This window comes from Formica exsecta, unplaced genomic scaffold (genome assembly GCF_003651465.1).
Source record: "Formica exsecta isolate Colony F162 unplaced genomic scaffold, ASM365146v1 scaffold489, whole genome shotgun sequence".
In the NCBI taxonomy this organism is placed as follows: Eukaryota; Metazoa; Arthropoda; class Insecta; order Hymenoptera; family Formicidae; genus Formica; species Formica exsecta.
The window spans coordinates 928,619-951,054 of NW_021852127.1; the positions used below are offsets into that span (position 1 = coordinate 928,619).

General features: G+C 35.1%; 1 protein-coding gene across 3 annotated transcripts in view; it reads left to right on the forward strand.

The window, feature by feature from the left end:
* Positions 1 to 22,436, forward strand: part of LOC115241449 (nucleolysin TIAR) — a 179,997-nt gene that overhangs the window by 106,130 nt on the left and 51,431 nt on the right. For all 3 annotated transcript variants that reach the window (XM_029817217.1, XM_029817215.1, XM_029817216.1), the window contains exons 3-4: positions 13,660 to 13,735; positions 18,732 to 18,834. In XM_029817217.1, the coding sequence (XP_029673077.1) occupies positions 13,660 to 13,735; positions 18,732 to 18,834 (179 nt within the window). The remainder of the gene's footprint in view (positions 1 to 13,659; positions 13,736 to 18,731; positions 18,835 to 22,436) is intronic.

A 22,436-nucleotide genomic window follows, 5' to 3' on the forward strand; every position in this document is an offset into this window, starting at 1 on the left:
CATTCTCATTAAAAATAATCAATATTGCGATATTAACAAATGCTCTCGCGGCTTTACGTGCTGTCCGTCGCCGTCGCGACTTCACCGCACTTTCCTCGTTTCCCTCTTAAAAATCAATACGCCACACCAGTCACACCATATCGCGGAATTATAGAAGGCATTTTTAAATGCAGCACGTCAGCTCGCAGATTTAATGGAAATAAACTGCACCGTTCGTTTAATCGTTAATTACCGAAGCAAAAATTATACGATATATAAGAATAATAATTCTCTAATTTTTCAATTTTATGTTATATATATAATGCATTATATTTTTATGACGGACTTGTCTGATCGTGTGTTATACCATTATTTATTTTTTTTTCTTCCGCAATACATACTATATACAAATTTCAATCTCGGATTTTATCGATGAACAGTAAATCAAGCTTTGGCTATTCGCGCATAAATTTATTGATGCGTTCGTGCGGAAAACTACAGACAGAAAACAATGCGGAAGAAAAGTTTTTGAACTGTGAGTAATACGAGATTCAAAATTATGTCCATTGTTTTATGATGACGAAATTCATGGATGGGAACGAAAGCGGAGAATTCAATTTTCCGGGGCGAGAATTCTGGCATCCTCTGCAATCGTTTCCTGAAATATACTCTACGTTGACCGTAAAAGCCGAAAGTGAAAAATTTCTCTTCTTTTGATGATCTTTTGAGATTCTCTATACTCTTACATTTTATTTCTTTCTATTACAAATGATTATCAAATTAAATTCCTTATATATTAATATTCTAATAAGATATTAAATTTATAATTTATTAATAAACAAATATGTTGTATAGATATAAAACCTAAAATGCCTTGTACATAAAAATAATTTACAAAAATTTATATTCACAGCAAGCTTTCAGATAAATTACTTCGTTAACAAACAGAAATATAATCACAAAAGTAACTTATCTAAATGTGTCTACCGATCCATCGTGCTAAAATTACAAAGTCAATAGCGAATTAATTTCGATCAACTCTCATAATTTTTGCAAAACTCTTTTATCTCGCACATTCATCGTCATTATTCTCGCGTGGAAAAGTGTCTAGGATTCAGCCGCACCTTTTCCGTAGTGAAAATCCTCACAGCAACGGTGTCGTCTATTTCGAGTGGAAATTGTCGGACTGCGGGTCGACCCAAATAAAAAAGATTCGCGCATAAATTAATTCGCCGAGTCGACCGGGGAGTCCTTTTTCTTCCGCCACATTGAAAGAGCAGACACGTTAACTGGCGGAACCGAAAGAAAGGTAGCTGACGCCCAAACCGGCTAACGGTAGTAGTGGTGCTGGTATGTTGAATGTCGAAAACGCGGTTCAGGTCGAAGTGGAAAGGGGCGGTAGAGGGCGAGTTCGGTGGGTTGGCGGCAGGCCATAAACCTTTCCCCGCGTAATCTGGATAGCTTTATAGATTTCTAATAAAATAACGCATTAAATCAGGCGCGGCTCGACTGATTGGGCCACCGAGCGAAATCGGGTCTACGCTCGTGACGTGCACGTATTGCAATCGAATAGACATTTATTATCCCGTCCAACGACGACTAAATATTGGATGATCTTCCGCACGAATAGAAAGCACACATAAGTGCTCGGTGGAGACAAAAATGAAGCGTTTCCTGAATAGTAGCAAATATATCCAATACAAATTGTTTGAATTTTGTTCAAGACATTGACAACTCGATATTTACTGTCTCTTGTGAGCTAAATACAAAATGAGTTGAAAAAGACTTCTGTGACATTCCTGATCCAAAGATTTTCAGCTGCCTCTTATTTCCTCAAATTCACATTTACTCGATGAAAATTAAAAGACTGATACATGCAGTTTAGATATGTACACTATTGTGCATTTCTATGTATATTAATAGAAGCGTAAATAATATTATCAAACGTAGAGAGAGAGAGAGAGAGAATGAGAGAGAGTTATAGACAGAGAGAGAGAGAGAGAGAGAGAGAGAGAGAGAGAGAGAGAGAGAGAGAGAGAGAGAGCTTGAAAACTGTTGTGTATATTTTACACTTGAATATAATAAAAATATACACAAAGTAACAAAGAATAACAGTAAATTGTTTTAATATAGAATTCAATTTATTCTTCTCTTTGTCCTCTCTTGTGTAACATTTTATTGAATCGCAGTGAGCCGGGAAAAATTTACATTTGTTGCATAGGTAAACATACGCGATATTTATACATGTGTATGGTTCAATATTATTGAAGTATATTTATACTTTCCCGTTATTATAAACACTATAAACCTTTTTCATCCGTATACACACATATACATATCGTCAATTTTCAAACAGAATTTATCTAAAAATGTCTTCCATCAATGGTATTTAATGCATTATTAATTATCGATTATATTATCAAAAACATTCTTAGAAACACATCTATATTTATTGAAATGGTATAAATGTTCCGCTAATCAATATTTTTTAACCATTATTAGCATCAGCAAAATTTAGATCATTCGCATAAAACGTCGACAAAGATAATCTTTAATTTTATAAAAAAATTTGAAGCTAAATCTCTCCCTCTTTCTCTTATTAATACAAACAAGTAAAAAGTATATAAAAGGAAGTTAAAAAAATAAAAACATTTAGATAGCATTACTCTGACATTAACATGTATAATGTCGTACCTACTTTAATAATTTTTGTATCTTGAAATTAGAGAAAAACTCACTTCCTTCTAACTATCTTAAATTAAAAATAATCCTGGTAATTCGCGTGCAGCGACATCAATCAATAATTATTCTCCCCAAACACCCATGATTTGGAATTCTTCTTGAAACTTAAAAATGATTCTCATATTATATTAAACAAGAAGTTTTACCTCGCTTTTTTATCAAACGTTATTTCATTATACTTATTTCATTATATTTTGCCCATCCAAAATCAAGTTCAAAATTCTTCTATTTAAGAAGTTGATATCCTTTAACGATCTTTTAATGATCACCAATGTAATATTTTCATCAAAAAAAAAAAAAACTTAACCGAAACAATATCTATCTTAATGAAGCTTATTATTAAATACTTTTTACTCTTCTTATTTTTTTGCTTAAATTGAAAAAGTTTAGGATAAAGATTATAGTATGTGTAAGAGAGAACTATTTTTAAGGCAATTTTTTAATTGCTTCTTATAGTAAGTTTCACTCTAACTACAAAATTAATAAATAAGTTAGGGAATGTTTTTATATATTTGTAGCATCACAATAGAGCAAAAAAAAAAATTAATTTATCTATTCTTTCATACTTTTATATGCAATGTTAGAATTGTTGCAAGATTGTAAAAATTATTCATAAAATTCAAAATCTAGAACGATTTATCGTCCCACTAAACAGAGTTTTTTGTCATGTATAAATTCACTTTATAAGGCAATATGCGCATGTGAATAGATAAAATAAATTCCTATATCAAGTTTCGGATAAATGTATTCAAAGCCGCGAGCACAGTTGCATTCCATGTGAGAACTATAAGAAAATGATCTGTAGACTACCGCTCTGTTCCATCGTTACATCTACTTCGAGACTGCACGAGATTTTCAAGAAAATTTTGCATAGCCAGTCTTATGCGATATACGTAATAAACGTAAGAGATATCGACTTGTTAGAAACATATTGAAATGCACGAGGGATATATACCAGTTATCTATCTTTACTATGACTTGTTCTCATCATTTATAAATGTAGCACATTGTGCACTTAATTTATATTTATATTAAAAAGCAATTATGCAGCAAATTTACATATTAAGTATACCGAAGTTTGTCATGCATGTTTAGCCGATCATTGATATAATTTCACAGAGTACAAAGAATAAACATTATATTTAAGTGCGGAATTCAAGTCAACTGCAATATCCTGCATTAACCACCGTATTTTAATCAAGACTGAAGACGGAAACGTCGATAGTCTTCATCGTGCGCAATTTCAGAAAGACGTAAAGACTAAGTTTGGGGTGCGAAGTTTCTGCTCTTACACCTATGTCTAAAGCAAATACGATAGCTGAGAAAGCTGCTATCAAGTTTAATAAGAAGAGCCTGTAAGACACGGACACTATGTGATACCATATATTCGATACTCTAGATCTGCTTCTTTTAATATCCGTGAGAATTTTCTCTAACGCAGAAATAATACGATGACCTTTCGATAACCGTTCCAACTTCCTCGGCTGTAATAATTTTTACACAATTATTTTCGCAGAAGCTTCGTATACTTTTCATAACGTTTCCATAATCATAACTGTCCACACGTCACTGTGTCAATATTATTTTCTTTTACACGAAATATTTCAAATTTTAGTAAATAATTTATCTTACTTTGTAATCTGATCGATGCATAATACGATCTACATTTTTATATATTCTGATACACACATACAGACACACACGCGTACTGCTTTTTTAATGTTAAACATACTGCAATAATCCATTTGTCAATGTCGAAAAAAATTCTACATTCATCCGAATGCTTTCCCGCTCGATCTAGCACAATTTCAGTTGACGTAACTTCAAAGCCGCCTAATCCTCTTAACGAAGCCATATCGGAGGACAAGACATTCCGTTCCCTTGTATCTACCATCTTAACCCTTCATTATTTTGGTTCCCCTCAAAGCTAACTCGAAGGAAAGAGATTCCAAGTTCACGCGTTGCGACCCTCACTTGTATTCGGTTAGATGCAAACTTTCTCAAACTGTAGCCAATTCGTTGTTAACTCATCGTAGTAATTTACTTTAATTGCACAGGAAAGTAACAACCGCTCCGCATTTGAATCTTTAACTATCTATCACTTGCCTGCCTATTGCGTTTTTATGATCCAATTACGCAATGCGGTTCGAAATATTTCAAAATTATTATTTCATATTTTGTAACTAAAATTTCGTAAATAATATCGTAAGTAATTTAAAATTTAATTATATTTACGAGAAATTAAATTATGCAAATTACATTTCTCTCACGTTTAACCTGCTGGACGTTTGTTTATTGCTGACGCTAAGCAGTTCGTCTCTACTCACAGTAGTGATTCACATTGAATCGTCTACGAGAAGAACAGGATGTGTCGAATAAGAACTTAATTTTGCAATAGCCGTTGCGGTAGATAATTGAATTAGCTATATATATACAGCTCCAAATTTACTCTCATTCCATTCTATGAAACAAGAAGAGTTCCATAATTTATAATAATAGCAAACATTTCGTTCATTGCCATATAAAGTAAAAGATATGTACACACAAGAGAAAAATAGAATAAAAAAAGATGACGAAAAAATATGAGAAAAATAAAGATCCATCTTATATTTCAATATGTAAATGAGGGTAAATTAATAGTCATCAATGTTTAAATACTAGTTACTCGATAGCGCGAAGAGAATAGTGGTAAAAAGATTTCACCTGCAAAATACTTTCATCTATAAAATAATAAAGATATAAAAAAATTCGTGATAATCTATATCTGTTACAGATATTTAACATATGTAAGACAATTAATTAACGCAAATATTATATCAAGTATCTCTAGATTCTGAAAAATACAAGGATATAAATAGCTTTCAATATAAATGTATAGTAATTGTAATATAATTTTCTATTGTATAAGCTATTCTATAAATTATAAATAATTATCAGATGATATAATCTTCACTGTTAGAAATTCATGATAATTTATAATTATGAGTGGTATATTCTTACCGTCTCCAGTCGCTTGATGGGATAAGCTTATTATTGTGATCAGTAGATGCCATGTAGTTTATCGATTGGAGAAAATAGTCGGGCATTTATCATTCAGCCGGAAGTTTTACTCGACCCGTGAAGAAAGGCTACAAGCCGCCATCATCGTTGCTCGCGCCACGGGGTTTTATTATCATATGTTTTTACTCTATATTTCTATCTATGGACGGCCATCATACTTAATACCTTTCTCTATAAATTCTCCTTCTTTTATTAATCGTACCGTTTTTTTGTTTCTTTTTAATCTTCATATCTATTTAATCAATTCTCATTTAAATTATCTGGCAAATATAAAAAATGAATAGATTATGGAACTTTATTCTTATATAGGGCTTATTTCGAAATATATTTATTCATGTACGTGGATACTTTACATTTTTATTTCAAATATGTACTTAAAATTATACAAAACTGGATACGTCGCCAGTTAGAATTTCAAATAATTTATCTTATTTTATTTTTTCTTAAAAAATATTTTTTCTTATAAAATAAAATTCTTATATAACAGAGAAAGATTCTCTGCATTTTTATAATAATTTGATCGTATTATATTTTACTTTTATTTCAAGTATTATGAAAAGTTTCACAATCTTTCAATAAAATTTCTCGATATGTTATTTCATCGCAATATATTGATCTGAAAATATCGACACTGCGTGATTGTGTATTACAATAATTGACAGCGCTTTCAGTATCATTGTTGGCGAACAGATTACGCGTTCGAATTGAAAATTACATACATTATATACATATCATGCATCGTTGCAAGGAAAAGACATAAATTACCGATACCTGGCGATTCGCCCGAACGAATTCGGCTCCGGCGAACTTTGCAAAATAGCGCCGGCGTAATCAGTGGCGCGTTATCAGCCCTCACTTACAAACGCTCGATGTTGCCTTTTGTGTGGGCACTGAGAGAAAGAGAGAGGGGACAGTCGGGGAGCAATAAATATGTTATTAAAATTACCATAACCTCGCACACACCGGCAGGGTAAAACGGCGCATTTTGCAGTTAATTTTCCGGTTATCTAGGTAATAATCTCGCTTACGGCAGGGCCGGTTAACCCTTTGGTTATAGGGGTGAATATCACGTAAGGGGAATGAGTGTGATAGGGGCGGAAGGTAAATCGGGAGCAGGGGTGAAAAGAGGCTCGATAATGGCCAGTGCTGATGCCGCGTGTTACGTATCGGGGACATTAATAAGCGGTTTACAGCGACGAAAGTAGGAACGGCGTGAAGGAGTTCAATTGTGGACATTTCTACAACGAGCACAGCACGGTTTCGTTCGTCGCGATCTCAAAATCGAAGGGAGCTTCGCCTTGTGGGACCCTCGAGGGCTATTGGATGGCGTCAGTGCCAACCCGACTTTGTCTCAGACTCTATTCGCCTCCACCCTACGGCCATCGATCCGACCTATCCCATCGACAATTAGCTAGCTCGGTATTGAGTGCACTTAGTAAGAATTAAGTAAACTACTTCCTCCTGTCGTTTCCATCGATGCACGAAATGATTTTTATGGGATCTGCTCTCTTACTGCTTAGTATTTTTAAGCGAGTTTTAAATGCGAAAATAAAAAAAAAAATATTAGAAATAAGCAATCTTTGCTAATTACAAATTTATACAGCATTACTGCAAATATCGTAGATTCTTAGATCGCGCTTTCTATAATCAATCGGAGATAAGATCAGCATGTTTGCCACTAAAGGTATATTAGGAGAAAATATACTTTGAGATATAAAGCGTTAGTTTGTTTCTTTCTCGAGTGAATAAAGTTTACTCTCTACATTACTTAAAGTCAACAAAAATTGTGTAAACAATCGTGCTACTTGATTGACTAGCATTACGCTAAAATGCTGGTCTTTAATGCTTTATAAACACTTTTAACCCTGTTGATAGTGTAAACTTTAACCAGTTAGCCAGTTATATGCAGAATGCTTTTCGCAAAACCATACTACTTAAATGCGAAGACGAATCGACGATAAAACAAGCTGTAACAATCAAAGTGTTAAATTGAATATGATATTTAAGCTCGATAATCTAACGAAATTTTTAACCTGGACCGAAATATGATAATAATCAATAATATAATGTCATCCTGCTGAGATTAGCTTTTTGCTATTTATAATCGAAAAGAGAAGATAGTAACTTCTTATCGAAAATATTTCAACCTAGCGGAGGAAGGGCCGTGAGAGGGTTATAAATTCATAACTTACATCTCTCGCGGGATTCATTATATGGCGAGAAGATAACAACCCCCGCTAGCGTAGAAAACTGCACTATACTACTCTCTCTCTCTCTCTCTCTCTCTCTCTCTCTCTCTCTCTTGCTGCTTTAACTCGAAATATTTCTGATAAAGGCTTTTCCTCTTATAGCATGTTTCGAAATAGCGTACGGCTAAAACTATATAAAAGCAAAATATTAAACTTGTGCCCCAAACGTGTGACGCTTTATCTATGATACATCTACAAAATAATTTAAGAAGTATATAATTGGAAAGGTGTTGAAAATTTGTACTTTTGTAATTTTTCATACAAAAACATGATACCTCACGCGCGATCACGAATAATTTACGCGATATAATCTTACATTCGACTAATATTTAGAATCGACATGTCTGACGCGATCTGCTCGTAAATCTCTCATAATATCAATCTATCGTCGTAAAATTGTGTTTGTCGCACGCTTTATAAATGTTTTATTGTTGATGTTTCTATTCCTTGTAAACAGATAAGTTGTTATTCGCTTGATACAGAAATCGATAAACGGTGTCCGAGAATAGCGATCAAATGCTGATGAACGACAGTACTCTGCAGCGATTATTTGTAGGTAGATTGATGAATCTGTTCCCCCGAACGCTCATGGTTCCTCTCTTCGCTCGCTCGAAAATGGTGTTCTTCAATCTTCGTTGCCCGAGCGATAAGGACCCAGATCCTATAGTACAAAGATTTTCATGCTGACGCGCCATTCCTAGCGCCTAATTAATGAGTTTGAATTTTTCCGGCGGCTAATGGAAAGACTGCCTGCGCAGCACGTAGTCAAAGGAACCGGCGCAGTATGAAAGATGAAAAAGCAGCATCAAGGAATGGAGGTTAATACGCGAAAGTTTCGCGGCTTAAGGATATGAAACTGATGAGGTCGTGACACGATTTCGTCAATTCACTATCCTCATCTCTCCTAGCTATTCCCGCCTTATCGAAAATTTCTTGTACGAAATAAGAATGGAGGTGGGACGCTTGAATGATCATCGAGAGAAACGTAGGCTTCGGCTGATGGAGATAAAGATTGCTCACTGTTTCTGACACGCATGTTCGAAATATAGAAGGCTGTATGAAAGATTCTCATCGGAGACGCAAAAGATAATGCTCTATCGATAGGATCGTATTTTCAGAACATTTATTCTGGAAATTACGCATAACTTAAAAATGTTACGTGTAATATTAACAACTATTAATATAATTGTATAATATACAATTATTAATATAATTGTAAATTAAAATATTTAATTAGAAAGATTTACAATACATATATGCATGATGGCAGAATTATGAAGAATTAAAGGCTACATAATTCTTTATATACATAATGCTCTATAAAATCCAAAAATATTTTTTATATAAAATTTATATCAGAAATGCAAAAAAATTTATATAAAATTATATCAATTTTATTGAACACTTTTTTACAAAAATTAAATTTGTATTACATCTAGAGAAAAAATATAGATCAAAAAGAAAGCAAATCTTGCAAATAAAAAAAAAGTTTCATTTCAATATCTAATTTGTATACTAATTGTAAGCCAACTGAAAAAAATTTTTACAGAGAAAGATTTTTATAATGTGTATGATAATATTATCAAATATATATTTGAATTTTTCCAAGATATATATATGAGGGAATAATATATATATAAAGAAAATAACACAGATACAAAAGGGAAACGGTCCATTAGATAAGAAAGAAAATAAACGAATAGGAGATAAATAAAGATTCAGGAGAAAGATACGGACAAAATGTGAAAGGTAAGGAGACCAGTTTAGACTTGTTGAAATGCATCGAGCATTCTGGCAAAAGTGCACGTTTTACGAACCGAATATGTTCAGCAGACATCGCAAACCTACAATTGTTAAGTAAATACTGCACGAACGCAGTCGCATCTTAATTATCAAAATTGGACTGCCGACCAGTAGCTTTTATCAATCTCGGAACTTACTTTGCGAGATAAAAGGAATTACCATTGGGAATTTTACAAGCTCCACTATATACTTGTCTTAAAATTAAAGAGAATAGAATCCAGAAACTTGTTAAACGTTTGAATCACCTTAACTTATTTAAAAAAGAATTAAATAATTAATAAAATTGCTCCGCGTAGTGGATTGAAATCACAGTAAATTGTCAATGATTTATATAATTATAAGTTAAAAATTTAATTAGAGTTATATGACACACACACACACACACACACAATGTATATTATTAGTTTATCATAAGATATTAAACTTTGAAGATCATTTATCTAAAATAAGTTATATCGCTTTTAAACGGTAAAAGTGCATAATGTAATTCTATTAATATATTTGATTGAATTATTATAGAGAAATCTAACTTTAAGAAAGTAAACACTTTTCCGTCAGTATAATCGTAACAAAGATATCGCTTGTATAAACGTAGAGACAAGATTTCGAAATTGATAGAACGAACAACAAGCCTGCAATCTTTCTGCGGATTACGTCCCTAGAGCGCAATTTGAAACATCGACACACCCCACCCTTCCATTCTCGCGTCTATCACGCCCGACCTAGTCGACGGCAATAAATCTAAACTTACGGTGTATCCTTGGATGCAAATTCCCTTACAGCTGTGTGGAAATTTCGCAATGCAATCGCCGTTTCTTTTCTCGCGCTGCACTTTTGACATTGTATATATGTATTTCTAAAAAAATATAAATTATCTCATAATCAATCTGTTAATTATTTATGTTATAAAAATAATCTCAATTGATATCAAGAATATATAACGGCATAAAATTGTACAGAATTACAACTTTAAAATTGATAGAATAAACGAGACAATTTGTGCGAGATTCATCACGCTGAATACACGCCTAGCGCACAATTTGAATCATCACCTCCTGCCTTTCATCCGCCTACGCAAAACCTTTTCTATCCACACGTCCATCGCGTTCGACTGGCTCGATGGCAATAAATCCAGACTTACTCTTTATCCTATCGAGGCTTTGCCCGCCAGGGTGCGAGCCTCTGGCATTGTCGCGGCTATATCACCGGCCAAAAAGGACGATGGAGGGACGGCGTGTCGCGCGACAGGACTCGACGGAGCCTGAATTAAATTCTGAGATTTATCGCGTCAATAACCGTACATTAATTTATGATTTTTTTGTGGTGAAGAACGTAAATCCACGCCGTACAAGCGAGCGTGCACGGCGCACGCCACCGTCGCGCCAATTGTTTCGCTCTACGTGGCGATCCGAACAGAGGAATGGGTATAAAAGAGAAACGCCACAGGCGAAGAGGGCAAACACGCTACATATAGAAACACACAACAGCTGGAAAACTATATTGATAGAACTGGCGCGGGGGTGGATTCGCGGTGTGAGCAACACAGCGAAGTGGGCAATAGCAGGACCCAGCGGCGTGTTCCACATCTAACTTATATTGACCACTCAACATTCCGCGCTCGTAAACTACGACATTCGCCGATCATTCGGACGCAAAAGCAATCGAAAACGGTACATTGCGGTTCCGAAAAGGCCTTTGAAGTCGTATACCGCGGAAGAAAGTATCGTCGATTAAAATTATCCATCCATATTTAATACTTGGGAAATGTGACGCTACTAAAAGATTAAAACTGTACTTAAATTGTATGTTGAACTGCGCGTTCAAAGCGCGCTTCGCCAGTTTACGATATATTTCCAATAAAGATTAATCGACTGAACCGACGTTGTTCGAAATTTACCTTCTATCTGTTTCATTTCACGATCTGTCTTGTGCCAAAGAAATATCGTCGAATTTGAAAAATAATTTAATTACTACTCTACACACATGTTTTGCACTAATGTCATCATACATTAATTTATTCTTTATCTTAACTCATTAGTGAGAGGTGTACATATAGTATGAATTTCTTCACACATTTTTCGCTTTCGCTTAGATACGTCCTTTGATCGATTAATCGTTTTAATTACGGGCGAAACCGCGACAGGTGTGCATTCAAATTGATGCACAGAGTGGAAGTACCGACCGACTGCAGCCTGAAACGCGCGTAATTCCGCCTGCCTTCTCTTTTATTCCCTTTTACGTCCTTTCCTTTTGACAACCCTTCTTTGAAACCTCCTCTTCCCAAACGAGGTCGTTCTTTTGCTTTTTTTCACCGCCTATTCTTCGCTTTCCGTCCATGTGTATCACGGCAAACGTCGTTTGCTAGACTTTTTAAACATAACACATTAAATTGCGGTTCCATGCATTATGCATTAAAGTGATTTATCTTCGTGAAACTAAACGTTTTAGTTTAGTAGGCAAATTAGACAACAAAAGAAAAAAATCGAAAATTTATATTTTAGCTCTAATAATATTTATTTTTTTTGTAACCTAATGTCTATTGAAACAGAAATTATTTAATTTAATACAATATCTTGATGATTTGCTTTCTTTTTCATTTTTTTGTTTTAATTATTTAATTAGAAATTATTATATATTTTGTTATAAATTATAAAATATACCTAGCATATAAATGTCTATATTCACTGGTATCACTATATTCAACGATTTTTTAATTACTTGCTACTTTTTTGCAATTCATCCATCACAAGTGAGAAGACAATAAAGGAGGAAGAGATCAGTATTGTCATCTTTACGTCGACAATTTTTTCTACGGACAATTAATTTCAAAGTGTCATATATCAAAGTTCCGCCTACGTCAATAGTTGTCTACATCAATCACGCGCGTAGTTGATAGTATCATAGATAACGCGTGACTGTAGTCTTTTAAAAATTTTCACTCGCAATCAAAAAAAGATTCAAGATAGCCGCCGGATAACAGAAGCGTGGTGAAAATCGCATGGCGCGGAATTTTATTCGCGGCGCACGCTGTCCCGTTCTATCGGTATATTTCCTCGCCTTAAGCTTTCACCGAAACGACTGCAGCTTCCAGGGGTTGGAGGGAAAGGAAAAGCATGTCGCGCGTTCCAGTATTCCTAATTTTGTCCGCCGGGCGCTACTGGAATCTTAATTATGAGGAAGAATTCGTCGGGGGCGGTCCGGCAATCCGGTCCCAATTCGCCCGACAATGTCGCTGGTACTTTTCCAGGGAATATGAGCGTTTCGAAATTCAACCGCGCTTGAAATAAATTGAGGTCTTTTGCCACGAGCCCCGTAATATTGCGATAATGACAGCATAGACAGGAGTGAATATTCTCGGTCTAGAAAATACTAAATATCGTTACATTCGTTAAGCGTGCATTATTTTAATGTTCATTATTTTCTAACAAATAGAGAGAAAAAAAGATGATTAGATACATCATATATATATATATATATATATATATATATATATATATATACCGTCCGTGAAATGACGTATTCCTGATGGAATATCAATTCATCGTGTTCTCATTTCTATATATATATATATATATATACGTATCATTAGATACATATATAAATAATCATTTAAATTACATAAAAATAACGCTAGAATATCAAATAAAGATTGAAATATAAGAGAATTCTTAACTGGATAATTCTTAATATAATCAGAATAAAATAAATAAATTTAGCTACTAAATTTATCTATCATAAGATTATAATTGAATCATGTTCTCATAGACAGATATTACCTATATCTATACTTTATTTTATCTTACGAGATATAATATTTATGTTACAGAGATTGCAGAGTCGTCAGAGATCCCCAAACTTTAAAATCCAAGGGATATGGGTTCGTTTCGTTCGTCAAAAAAGCGGTAAGCACACGATACTAATCTAATGATATTTTTTTGTAGCGGAATTACCGTAGCTGAGATAATAAACAGATTCTTTCACATGAGCCTTAGCTACGGTATTTATATTTTGCAAGATATCATATTTAATTATGCACACACAATTATTCATTAAAAATAGATTTTATCAAATATAATAACGTTCTAGCTATATATATAACATTTCCTTTTAATAATAAAAATATTTGTTTCTCTATTGAAAAAGTTTAATAAGATGAGTTCATTACCCAAGCATGTGTGTGTATGTATATATCAATCGAGATATATATATATATATCTTAATTATCAAAAATATACTGAATTATTAAAATATTCTGAATTAACTTCGACATCTTATAGATCTTACAAGAAAACTTTATGCATTATATTCTCTTGCGACATTTCGTTTTACCAAAATGTGGCTGCTTTCAAGAAATTCTGAAAATAGTTCGTTTTAGAGAAAGTCGCAGCATGCAAAGTGCGTTGATTAAAGGAACAACATCCGTAACTCCATATCTAAAAGATTACAGTCAAAAATAAAATGACAAATTATTCGGGTACTTGTGAGAAGAGAAGATAAGAGAGTTCTCGATGCACATTTTATGTAAATCAGACTTACGGTGGCATATAACGGCCAGGTAGATAATTCCCTTCCGAGCAGCATTTTAATTATCACATTTAACTCCGACTATTTCGAAAGTCGGAAAGAACGCGAATATTTTTTAACGACTGCGACTGCGACTACGAAATCACACCCGTCATTTCCGCAGTACGTCAAACTTGTGCGATGCTATCCTCCCGGTTTCCGCTGATCAAATAAGTGGGAGGGTCTTGACCGTCACGGTTTACAACATCATTTTTCGAGGCTAAATGGAGAGTGGCCGGAGTTTTATTATGACCCGCCAAAATCCGCGACGTAAATCACAGCGAAGTTAGATGTACGGCTGAGTAAAAGAAGGCTTTCCTCCGTTTATGGCGGGGTTATTCGTCGAGACGCCTGCCCCGAAGGTAGACCCTCTCTCGTTTCCCCTCTGTTTTAATGCCCTATCGATCTGGACCACCGCCGGCACCTGCCTCACACCCGCGGTATTACTATTGCCGAAGTATAAATTTCCCGAGTGTCTCCGTTAACCTCGAGGAACACGCGAAAATTTCGCCCTCTTCCCTTCCCGCCACTATCCCCATCCCCATCCCCCACCCCCTTCGCATTCACCGACCAGTCCCACCGCCACTATATCCTTCGACCGCCGGATACACGTACCTAAATCGCGAGCTCTGATCGCCCAGCATTCAACATTCTGGCTCTTTTAAAATGTACGAGGAAATACGAATTCTCAGGATTCTCGTTTTTCTTCGGAGGCGGTCTTGAGTTTCGAATGCTGCATTTAATAAATACCGAACTTTATAATGTCCCGGCGTCAGATTCCTGTATGTTTCGTGTATCTGTATACGATGTGTTTATCCAAGCGTGATAATGCGTTACTATTGGCAACAGTTTTCTCAATATCGTTTCACAAATAGATTCGTTATTTTCTCGATTTTGGTAAAGAAAAATATTTATTTTCTTTATTTTGCGAATTGATTTTGATGATTCGTATTTTTGTCTTCCGCTAAAATAACAGTAAATTAAGATTTGTAATTTTCAAGAGAAATATATGTTTAAGTGAAATATTATGTCAAAAACGGATACATATCAATGCTCAAATGCGTAGGCGGATCTATTATATAGTTCAAGAAAGAGTATGAGGGAGACAGTTTTGCCCCTGTTACTAGTTTGTGTAATGGTCAGTATACTTACACTATGCAAATTCTCAGGTTGCTCTAGTTACTGTCAACTTTTATTGCTTTACCATTTGATCGATAAATCGCGCGATATTATGACTCACGACCTTAAGCACACAAAAACCCACCACCGTGCATATGGATTTATGTATTCTTGGGTAAATAAACAAAAGCAATTAGAGCGTCATTACAAAGCATTGATTAGCATCTTCATGTGTGTTATTTTATTTACGCTTGCAGTCAAAATATCGGATGCATAACAACCACGTTGAACCAAACATTCCATTAAACCAACCATTTACATGGTTGTATACGCGTACAACCATGTAAATAAATAGTCTTTATTTTCTGACGCAATAGAAATGTGATATAAGGCAAATCGTTGTTTTAAAAATAGAATTTTTAAAACAACGTCATATTTTTATTTGGTCATAGAGTTATATAGTTTTTATTAAAAATTCTAAAATGTGAAAAGTTACCTAGATTGTACTCATAAACTAAATAAATAATTTTAAATGTTACTGCTTGTAGTAACGTGCAAAGAAATACTGCTTGTAGTTTTAATCTATTTATTCTTTCGAATATCAATATCAAATCAATTAATCGTACCAAGCGCGATTTATATCTCGCAATGGTTTGAAAATTGATTATGCAAACTAAAAAAATACTTCATATATGGTTGCTATAAAGCAAACTATACATATAAAATATTTATCTTATGCATAGCTTTTCATTTAAAAATATTAACTAGTCCAATTTACATATACCGCAATTTAATAATGATGCTATTTTTAGCCAAGGATATATACTAGAAATTGAATGACGAAATTTCAGAAATGATAAAATTCAGTGTAACAGTAATAATGTAAAAAGATGTGAGATTAAAGTCGATTGCAATTGTAGACTTGCTACATCGGACTTGTTTGATAAGAAAAGAAGTTTTGTTAAGGCCACGTAATCCGACGGCGCGTAATGCATGTATCGGTGTATGACTTAATAATGCGTGTAAAACAGCTGGGTGTCAGTGCGCCGCGCTCCCGTCTGTCTATAGCATCGCCGGCCGCGAAAGAAATTCGATTTGATGGGTGCTTGGACAGTTCGAAAGCGGAAAGCACACGGGGGTAGAGACGGCAGCGGCTAGTCGGTGGTGGTACTTCTGGTATCACGTAAACGCCCTGGTCACGCCGGATGGAAGGGAGCAAGCGGCGGTGGTTTTCAGGGGTTGCGGGTCGGAGAGACGTCAGGGATATCGACCGAAGTTTAGAATCGGCTTAGAACGGCGCATTCGGTCGCCTGGCTCTATCTAGGCTAACCGCGCGAATGCGCCGCATCACATATCTAGAATGGAAATTTGAATCGGAAATATTTTATCCAGCGGGGGAAAACGCGCGAATGGCCGCGGGGAATAAGGACGGTGCGAAAAGGAAGAAAGAGAGAACGAAAGAGAAAAGCGCAGAGAACCGCTGGCTGAAGTGTAGCCGTGGAAGAAAGTAACGGCTGGAGATGAGGCAAAGGCGAAGACGAGGACTCCCCAAATGGCGCAAATGGTTGAGAGTAGAGAGCGGCAACAAGCTAGAGAGAGATCGCTGCTGTGGAAGGTGGAAAGGCGCAGGGGAGAAGACTAGAGGGAGGACGAGATATGTATCCCTCCTCCGTCTCTCACTATGTACGTACACTCGAAGAGCTTTTCGAACAGTAAACTTTTTCGGGGAGTTCCTCGCGTCGAGAAAATTTTTAGGTCTCCATCCTCTCCGTGCCGTCCGCATACCATCGTCGCGATGTCGCCGCGAACGATGCAACCGATGACATGTGTCATATCGTATATATTTCCTTTATATGAGCGCCGCGCGTTGTGACTATCAGTCCGAACGGTGATTCAACACCTTAACTTTTTTTTTTTTTTACTGTGTTACGCAAATTTCGATAAAAATATTTTGTCTTGTTTTTCATACGATCACGTAATAGACGCGCATGGATAGCCAGCTTGAGTATCGCAATAGGATCTGTTTTGTTAGAACGTTTACAGAAATCGCGCGAATATATAGTTCGCGCCGCGCGGAAATCTGTGTATATCTATGGCGACGTTCTCTTCTCGCCAAAGGCGATTCCATCCCTTCGCCCAGAAGAGAATCTAACGTCGCGATGGAAAATGTCCCGGATCGCCCGGAGCGGTTACGCTCCGGGGGTAAAATCCAAATCCGGGGAATCAAAAGTGCAGTCGATCGAATAAATTTCAAAACGTATATTAAGTTGACCTGGATCGAGGGCCACGCTAACGGGATACCGCGGTTGAATCAACAATAAGTCGCGGATAATATTGACGTCAATATACCTGTTGGTTTTATCCGCGGTTTTGCGTGTGAATGCGGCCCTATCCTCCTGCATCTCGCGTGAATGCCGTCGTAGTTCTTACGACACCTCGCAATTGTTGTTATAGACGTTGCGAGAGACAATAAAGGAGCTTTCGCAGAGGAACTGCACGGAACATCGCGTATTTTCATTCGCCTTTCAATAAAATTCCTTAGAAGCATTCCGTAATACGTAAATACACACACCAACTTCCTATCTTATATAATTTTCTAAATTATTACCTATTTTAGAATTACGTTAATTATATGATGCGAATTTTATGCAATTTATCAATTATCTACTTCGTTCTTACATTTTGTTCTATATTGCAAATTCTTTTTGTATATTTTAGCATATATAGAGCATTGCAATGTAAGAATTTCACAAAAATTAACTGTAACTGCGTTTATATGCATTTATATGCATACATTCGATAAAACGGTATTATAAAATAAAATAAACGCGATATACATATACAAAAATATCTTATATTTCCATCTAAATGCTCTTTGCAAGAGCTTCTTTGACTGTAAAAATTGGATTAATGAATGATACAATAACATAAAAACCGAATAAAATTGTATAAAATTCAATGTAGGTGTTAGGTAAAGCTATGAAAAAGAATATTCCGTTATAAAATTAAAAAGCAACATTAAATTAAAAAATGGAAAAATATAAGATCAAAAAAAATAAACGCAAGATTTAATAAAATTAATATTAAAATTTATGCAACTTTCTTATGTTTAATAATTAATGAAATTGCCCACTTTTTTTTACTTTTAGTGTATAAACTTTGCCTTTATAATTTGTCGTAGAAAATGTTGATTTTCTTTGTTATTGTCTTTTTCAGGAAGCAGAAAGCGCCATCGGTAACATGAACGGCCAATGGCTTGGTGGCAGAAGTATTCGGACAAATTGGGCCACTCGCAAACCTCCCGCACCTAAATCCGAAGGTAAGTACCTTCGTATTCCCATGACCGAGCGTTTTGTTGCATACAAGAGTGTAGCATAATGCATGATTACTATCGTGATAAATGGTTTCCTTGGTACAGAACAGGTGAAAGTATTCAATTGTCCTTACAAACGAACGCAAGCGCAAATCAATGTGTATTACACACGTTACGCAATCTTTCATCTAAAACGAGTAGGTTTCACGGTAGATTTCTTATTTTATCGCCTCATTTTCTGTAATTTTATAGTAGTTAGAGAATGAAAAATATGGTATAGCGAGATCCATAATTATTATGAATAGATATTATCAATGAGCAAAATGCAGAAATCGCGAGAACGACTCTACGACTTTGTGAGAATTTCCAACACTCTTCTAAAAAAAAAAAGTATGTTAAGTACAAGTTTTTGATGGCAAAAGCTGGAAGTAATTTTGACAAGCCTAGCGGGGATAGAATACCGTAACGATGCAATTTCGGAAAAGAAAATCAAAGGGCCGATACATATTTTCAAGTACTCCGTCAAAGCGTTATATTTACGTCCACGGTATGCCCCGTCATGAATATCAAACCGGTGCTGCTAAATTAAATATCGCGTTCGTCGGTCGCGAATGCGGAAATTTCGCCGACGCAACCGGAATTCGATTAGGTCGGCGAAATTCTACCGCGCACAAATGGATGCGCACGGTCGCGTTATTCTGTGGAGTTCGAAAGGTCCGCCTCTTGTGCAACACTCGGTGAGTCGTTCGTTCGCACAGAAAGCTTTCACTGTGCCATTCAGGAAAGCTCGAAACGGCTTTACCACGAGCGGTTACTCTGCAAAGCGGACTCTACAAAGGCAACGCTAGATGTTCGAGTGTTTGTTAATCGATACCTTGAGATGGACTCAAGAGCCTTTTTTCAATGGACCGAAGGCGGAGGAAGGAAGAACTTCTACTCGCGTCGGACTATCATGTTCCCAGAGTACTGAGATTGATTTCAAAGCCCGGCAAGCGACAGTATGGACCCTGTGAAAATTTCCCGTAGCGCGATGGGGATCAACAAATATTTTCTTCTCTCTCTTTTCGAAAATGCGTTTCTTAGCGTTAAGTCGTAAATCCTACTTTGAAACGTACCAAATTTAGATGACCAAATACAACTTTAACAAAAGAGAATTGGAACTATCAATGAATATATATAATTTATGAAATATTCTGAGATATAATAATAAGAATATATTTAAACTCTCTAAAAAATTATAATATTATATATTTTTTAATCAAATATCTCCGACAAAATATTTTAATTGCAAAAAAAAAATGGACTGTCTTTGCTTATGCAGCATCATTGTGGCCAATGAATGAGTTGAAACGTTTCCTTTCGCGATAGTAATTACTTGTATAATTAGGATGGTTTGAGACAACGGCAAGATGAAAGCCTTGGCTCTCTTAGTAGGGATAGTAAGAATCCAATTGAAGTTATGAACTAAACGCATAATGAGCTTGGAGGTAGCACACTCCGAGACCCCAAGTAAGTATTATTATATTATCATAAGCGGCTCTTCGTCGCGCGGAGTCGAGGACTCCATCGTCCATCCTCGAGAGTCATCCCCGACCCCTCGGCTAACTAATTTCATTCCGCAAGTCTTTAATTAGTATTCGTCGCGAGGCGTCCAAACTTTTTCACTAGACGAGGGCTTGCAAACTCGACCTACCCGGATTGTTCACCCGTATTTGCATAGGCCAAATTCGCAGAAAGTACTTTCTTGCTAGCCACCTTTACGCGGTTAATATTCCTCGACGAACGTACCCTAAATTTCTCATAAGCGAAAATAATGATCTCGAAGAAATCCACCTTCTTCGTCTTCTTCTCCGCCGTAAACATTCAACGCTTGTGACAGTTTCCGAATGCAAATATACGTTGCTGCGATTAAAAACGCGACCACGTGTGGAGAAGTAATTTTAATTTATAACTTTTACTCTCTTCTCTAACTTTGTTACCAAATCTATATATCTGAGGTTTCGCAATAAAATCCTGCATTTCGCTCAGTTTGCTCTGCATTTTAATCTGCATTTTAGCGCCTCATTTTCTATAACCAGCACACACCAACGTAATTTAAAAATTCATTTTTATTTCGACCTTCAAACTCTTGCACAATATTAAGGTTTAGAAATTCGTGATAAAAGCAAATTTCTAATTAAGTTAATCTCTATACTTCTTTTAATTAAATTAGTATAGAAGACAAAAGAATATCTCTCGATTATCTTATTACACGAATAATTCTACTTTCATTTAAAGCAATAAAATTATGCATACACGTAAAAAACGTGCACGTATTTTAAATCGCTCAAACATTTCCATATATTTGTAAGAAAATTGCACAAACGCAAGTAAATATTATGTAATAAAAATATCTGATTTAATCCACTCTCTTGAGCTCAGCTTCATTTTTTCCAGCAATCACCATCTACGATTTTAATGATTGTTTAAGGTAATATTTTAGTTTCGATTCACCAAATTGGATTTTAAATTTAATTATTAAAACTTTCTACTCCTTAACGCGTTTAAAACTCTTTTCATTTTAATTACTTTTTAATTAGTTTTAATTAGTTATAATTTTTTTGATGAGTAGTTTACGTATATCAAGTAAAGAAATACTATGTTAAGTACATTATCCACGTGAAAATATATAAAATTTTATTGGCAAACTTACGAGTTCTAACAAAAGTCTCAAGCTTCGAGTGAACAACTTGGCACGCTTCAGGCAAATTCTTGCATTATATCGATAGCCAATCGTGCTCAACTGAGTACATGTACTCAGGTATATTTGCGACATCGATTTACACACTTCAAAGTCACCATTTTGTATAATATCGCCTACCTGCACCGTAGCATGGAATAGTAACTTTTTCCAACTGCTTCACAAAAGTTAATAACATGCAAAGTGGCATAACTCTTGCAATACATAACCAATTCTGTATATAAAAAAAACATTTGTAAATTTTAAAACGAAATAATTGATAGATAAATTTGTCATGCTTTAAAATATACGATTATACAAGAATACAGAAAGAAAATGTTATTTAGTTTGTTTAGTGTGTATGTTCGTATATATATACTCTTAACTGCATATTTTTATTAATTAGTGAACATTCTTAGGCATATGTATCAACTTATATATTTAAACCCCAAGCAATCTTTTATTTAATATGAAACTTTTTGATATAATATAGCGATAACTTGCAATATATTTTCTCGATGCAAGTTAATAGAAATATAATATAAATTTGATTACAATATATTACTCTTGACAAGTTACTACATTAAAAAACGCGATTTTTTGAGGGTTATTAAAGTATTCTGCGTGGAATTTTTCGCAAAAGGACTTTTACGCCTATAGTACGTACCTACAACCTAAAAATCTTAGATAAAAGAGCTTTATATTTTTTGGAAAAAAGTTACTTGCGAAGAAGATGCATATATCCATAAGCACGACATAATATTATGACGTAGAAAAATATCTCGACGGCATTCTGCAAAATTATAAAATAAACCATTTCTTCAAATAAAAAAAACTGTAGCTAAGTAAAGAACATGTTGTATCCCTTATTATTCTGATGTAAAGTCAT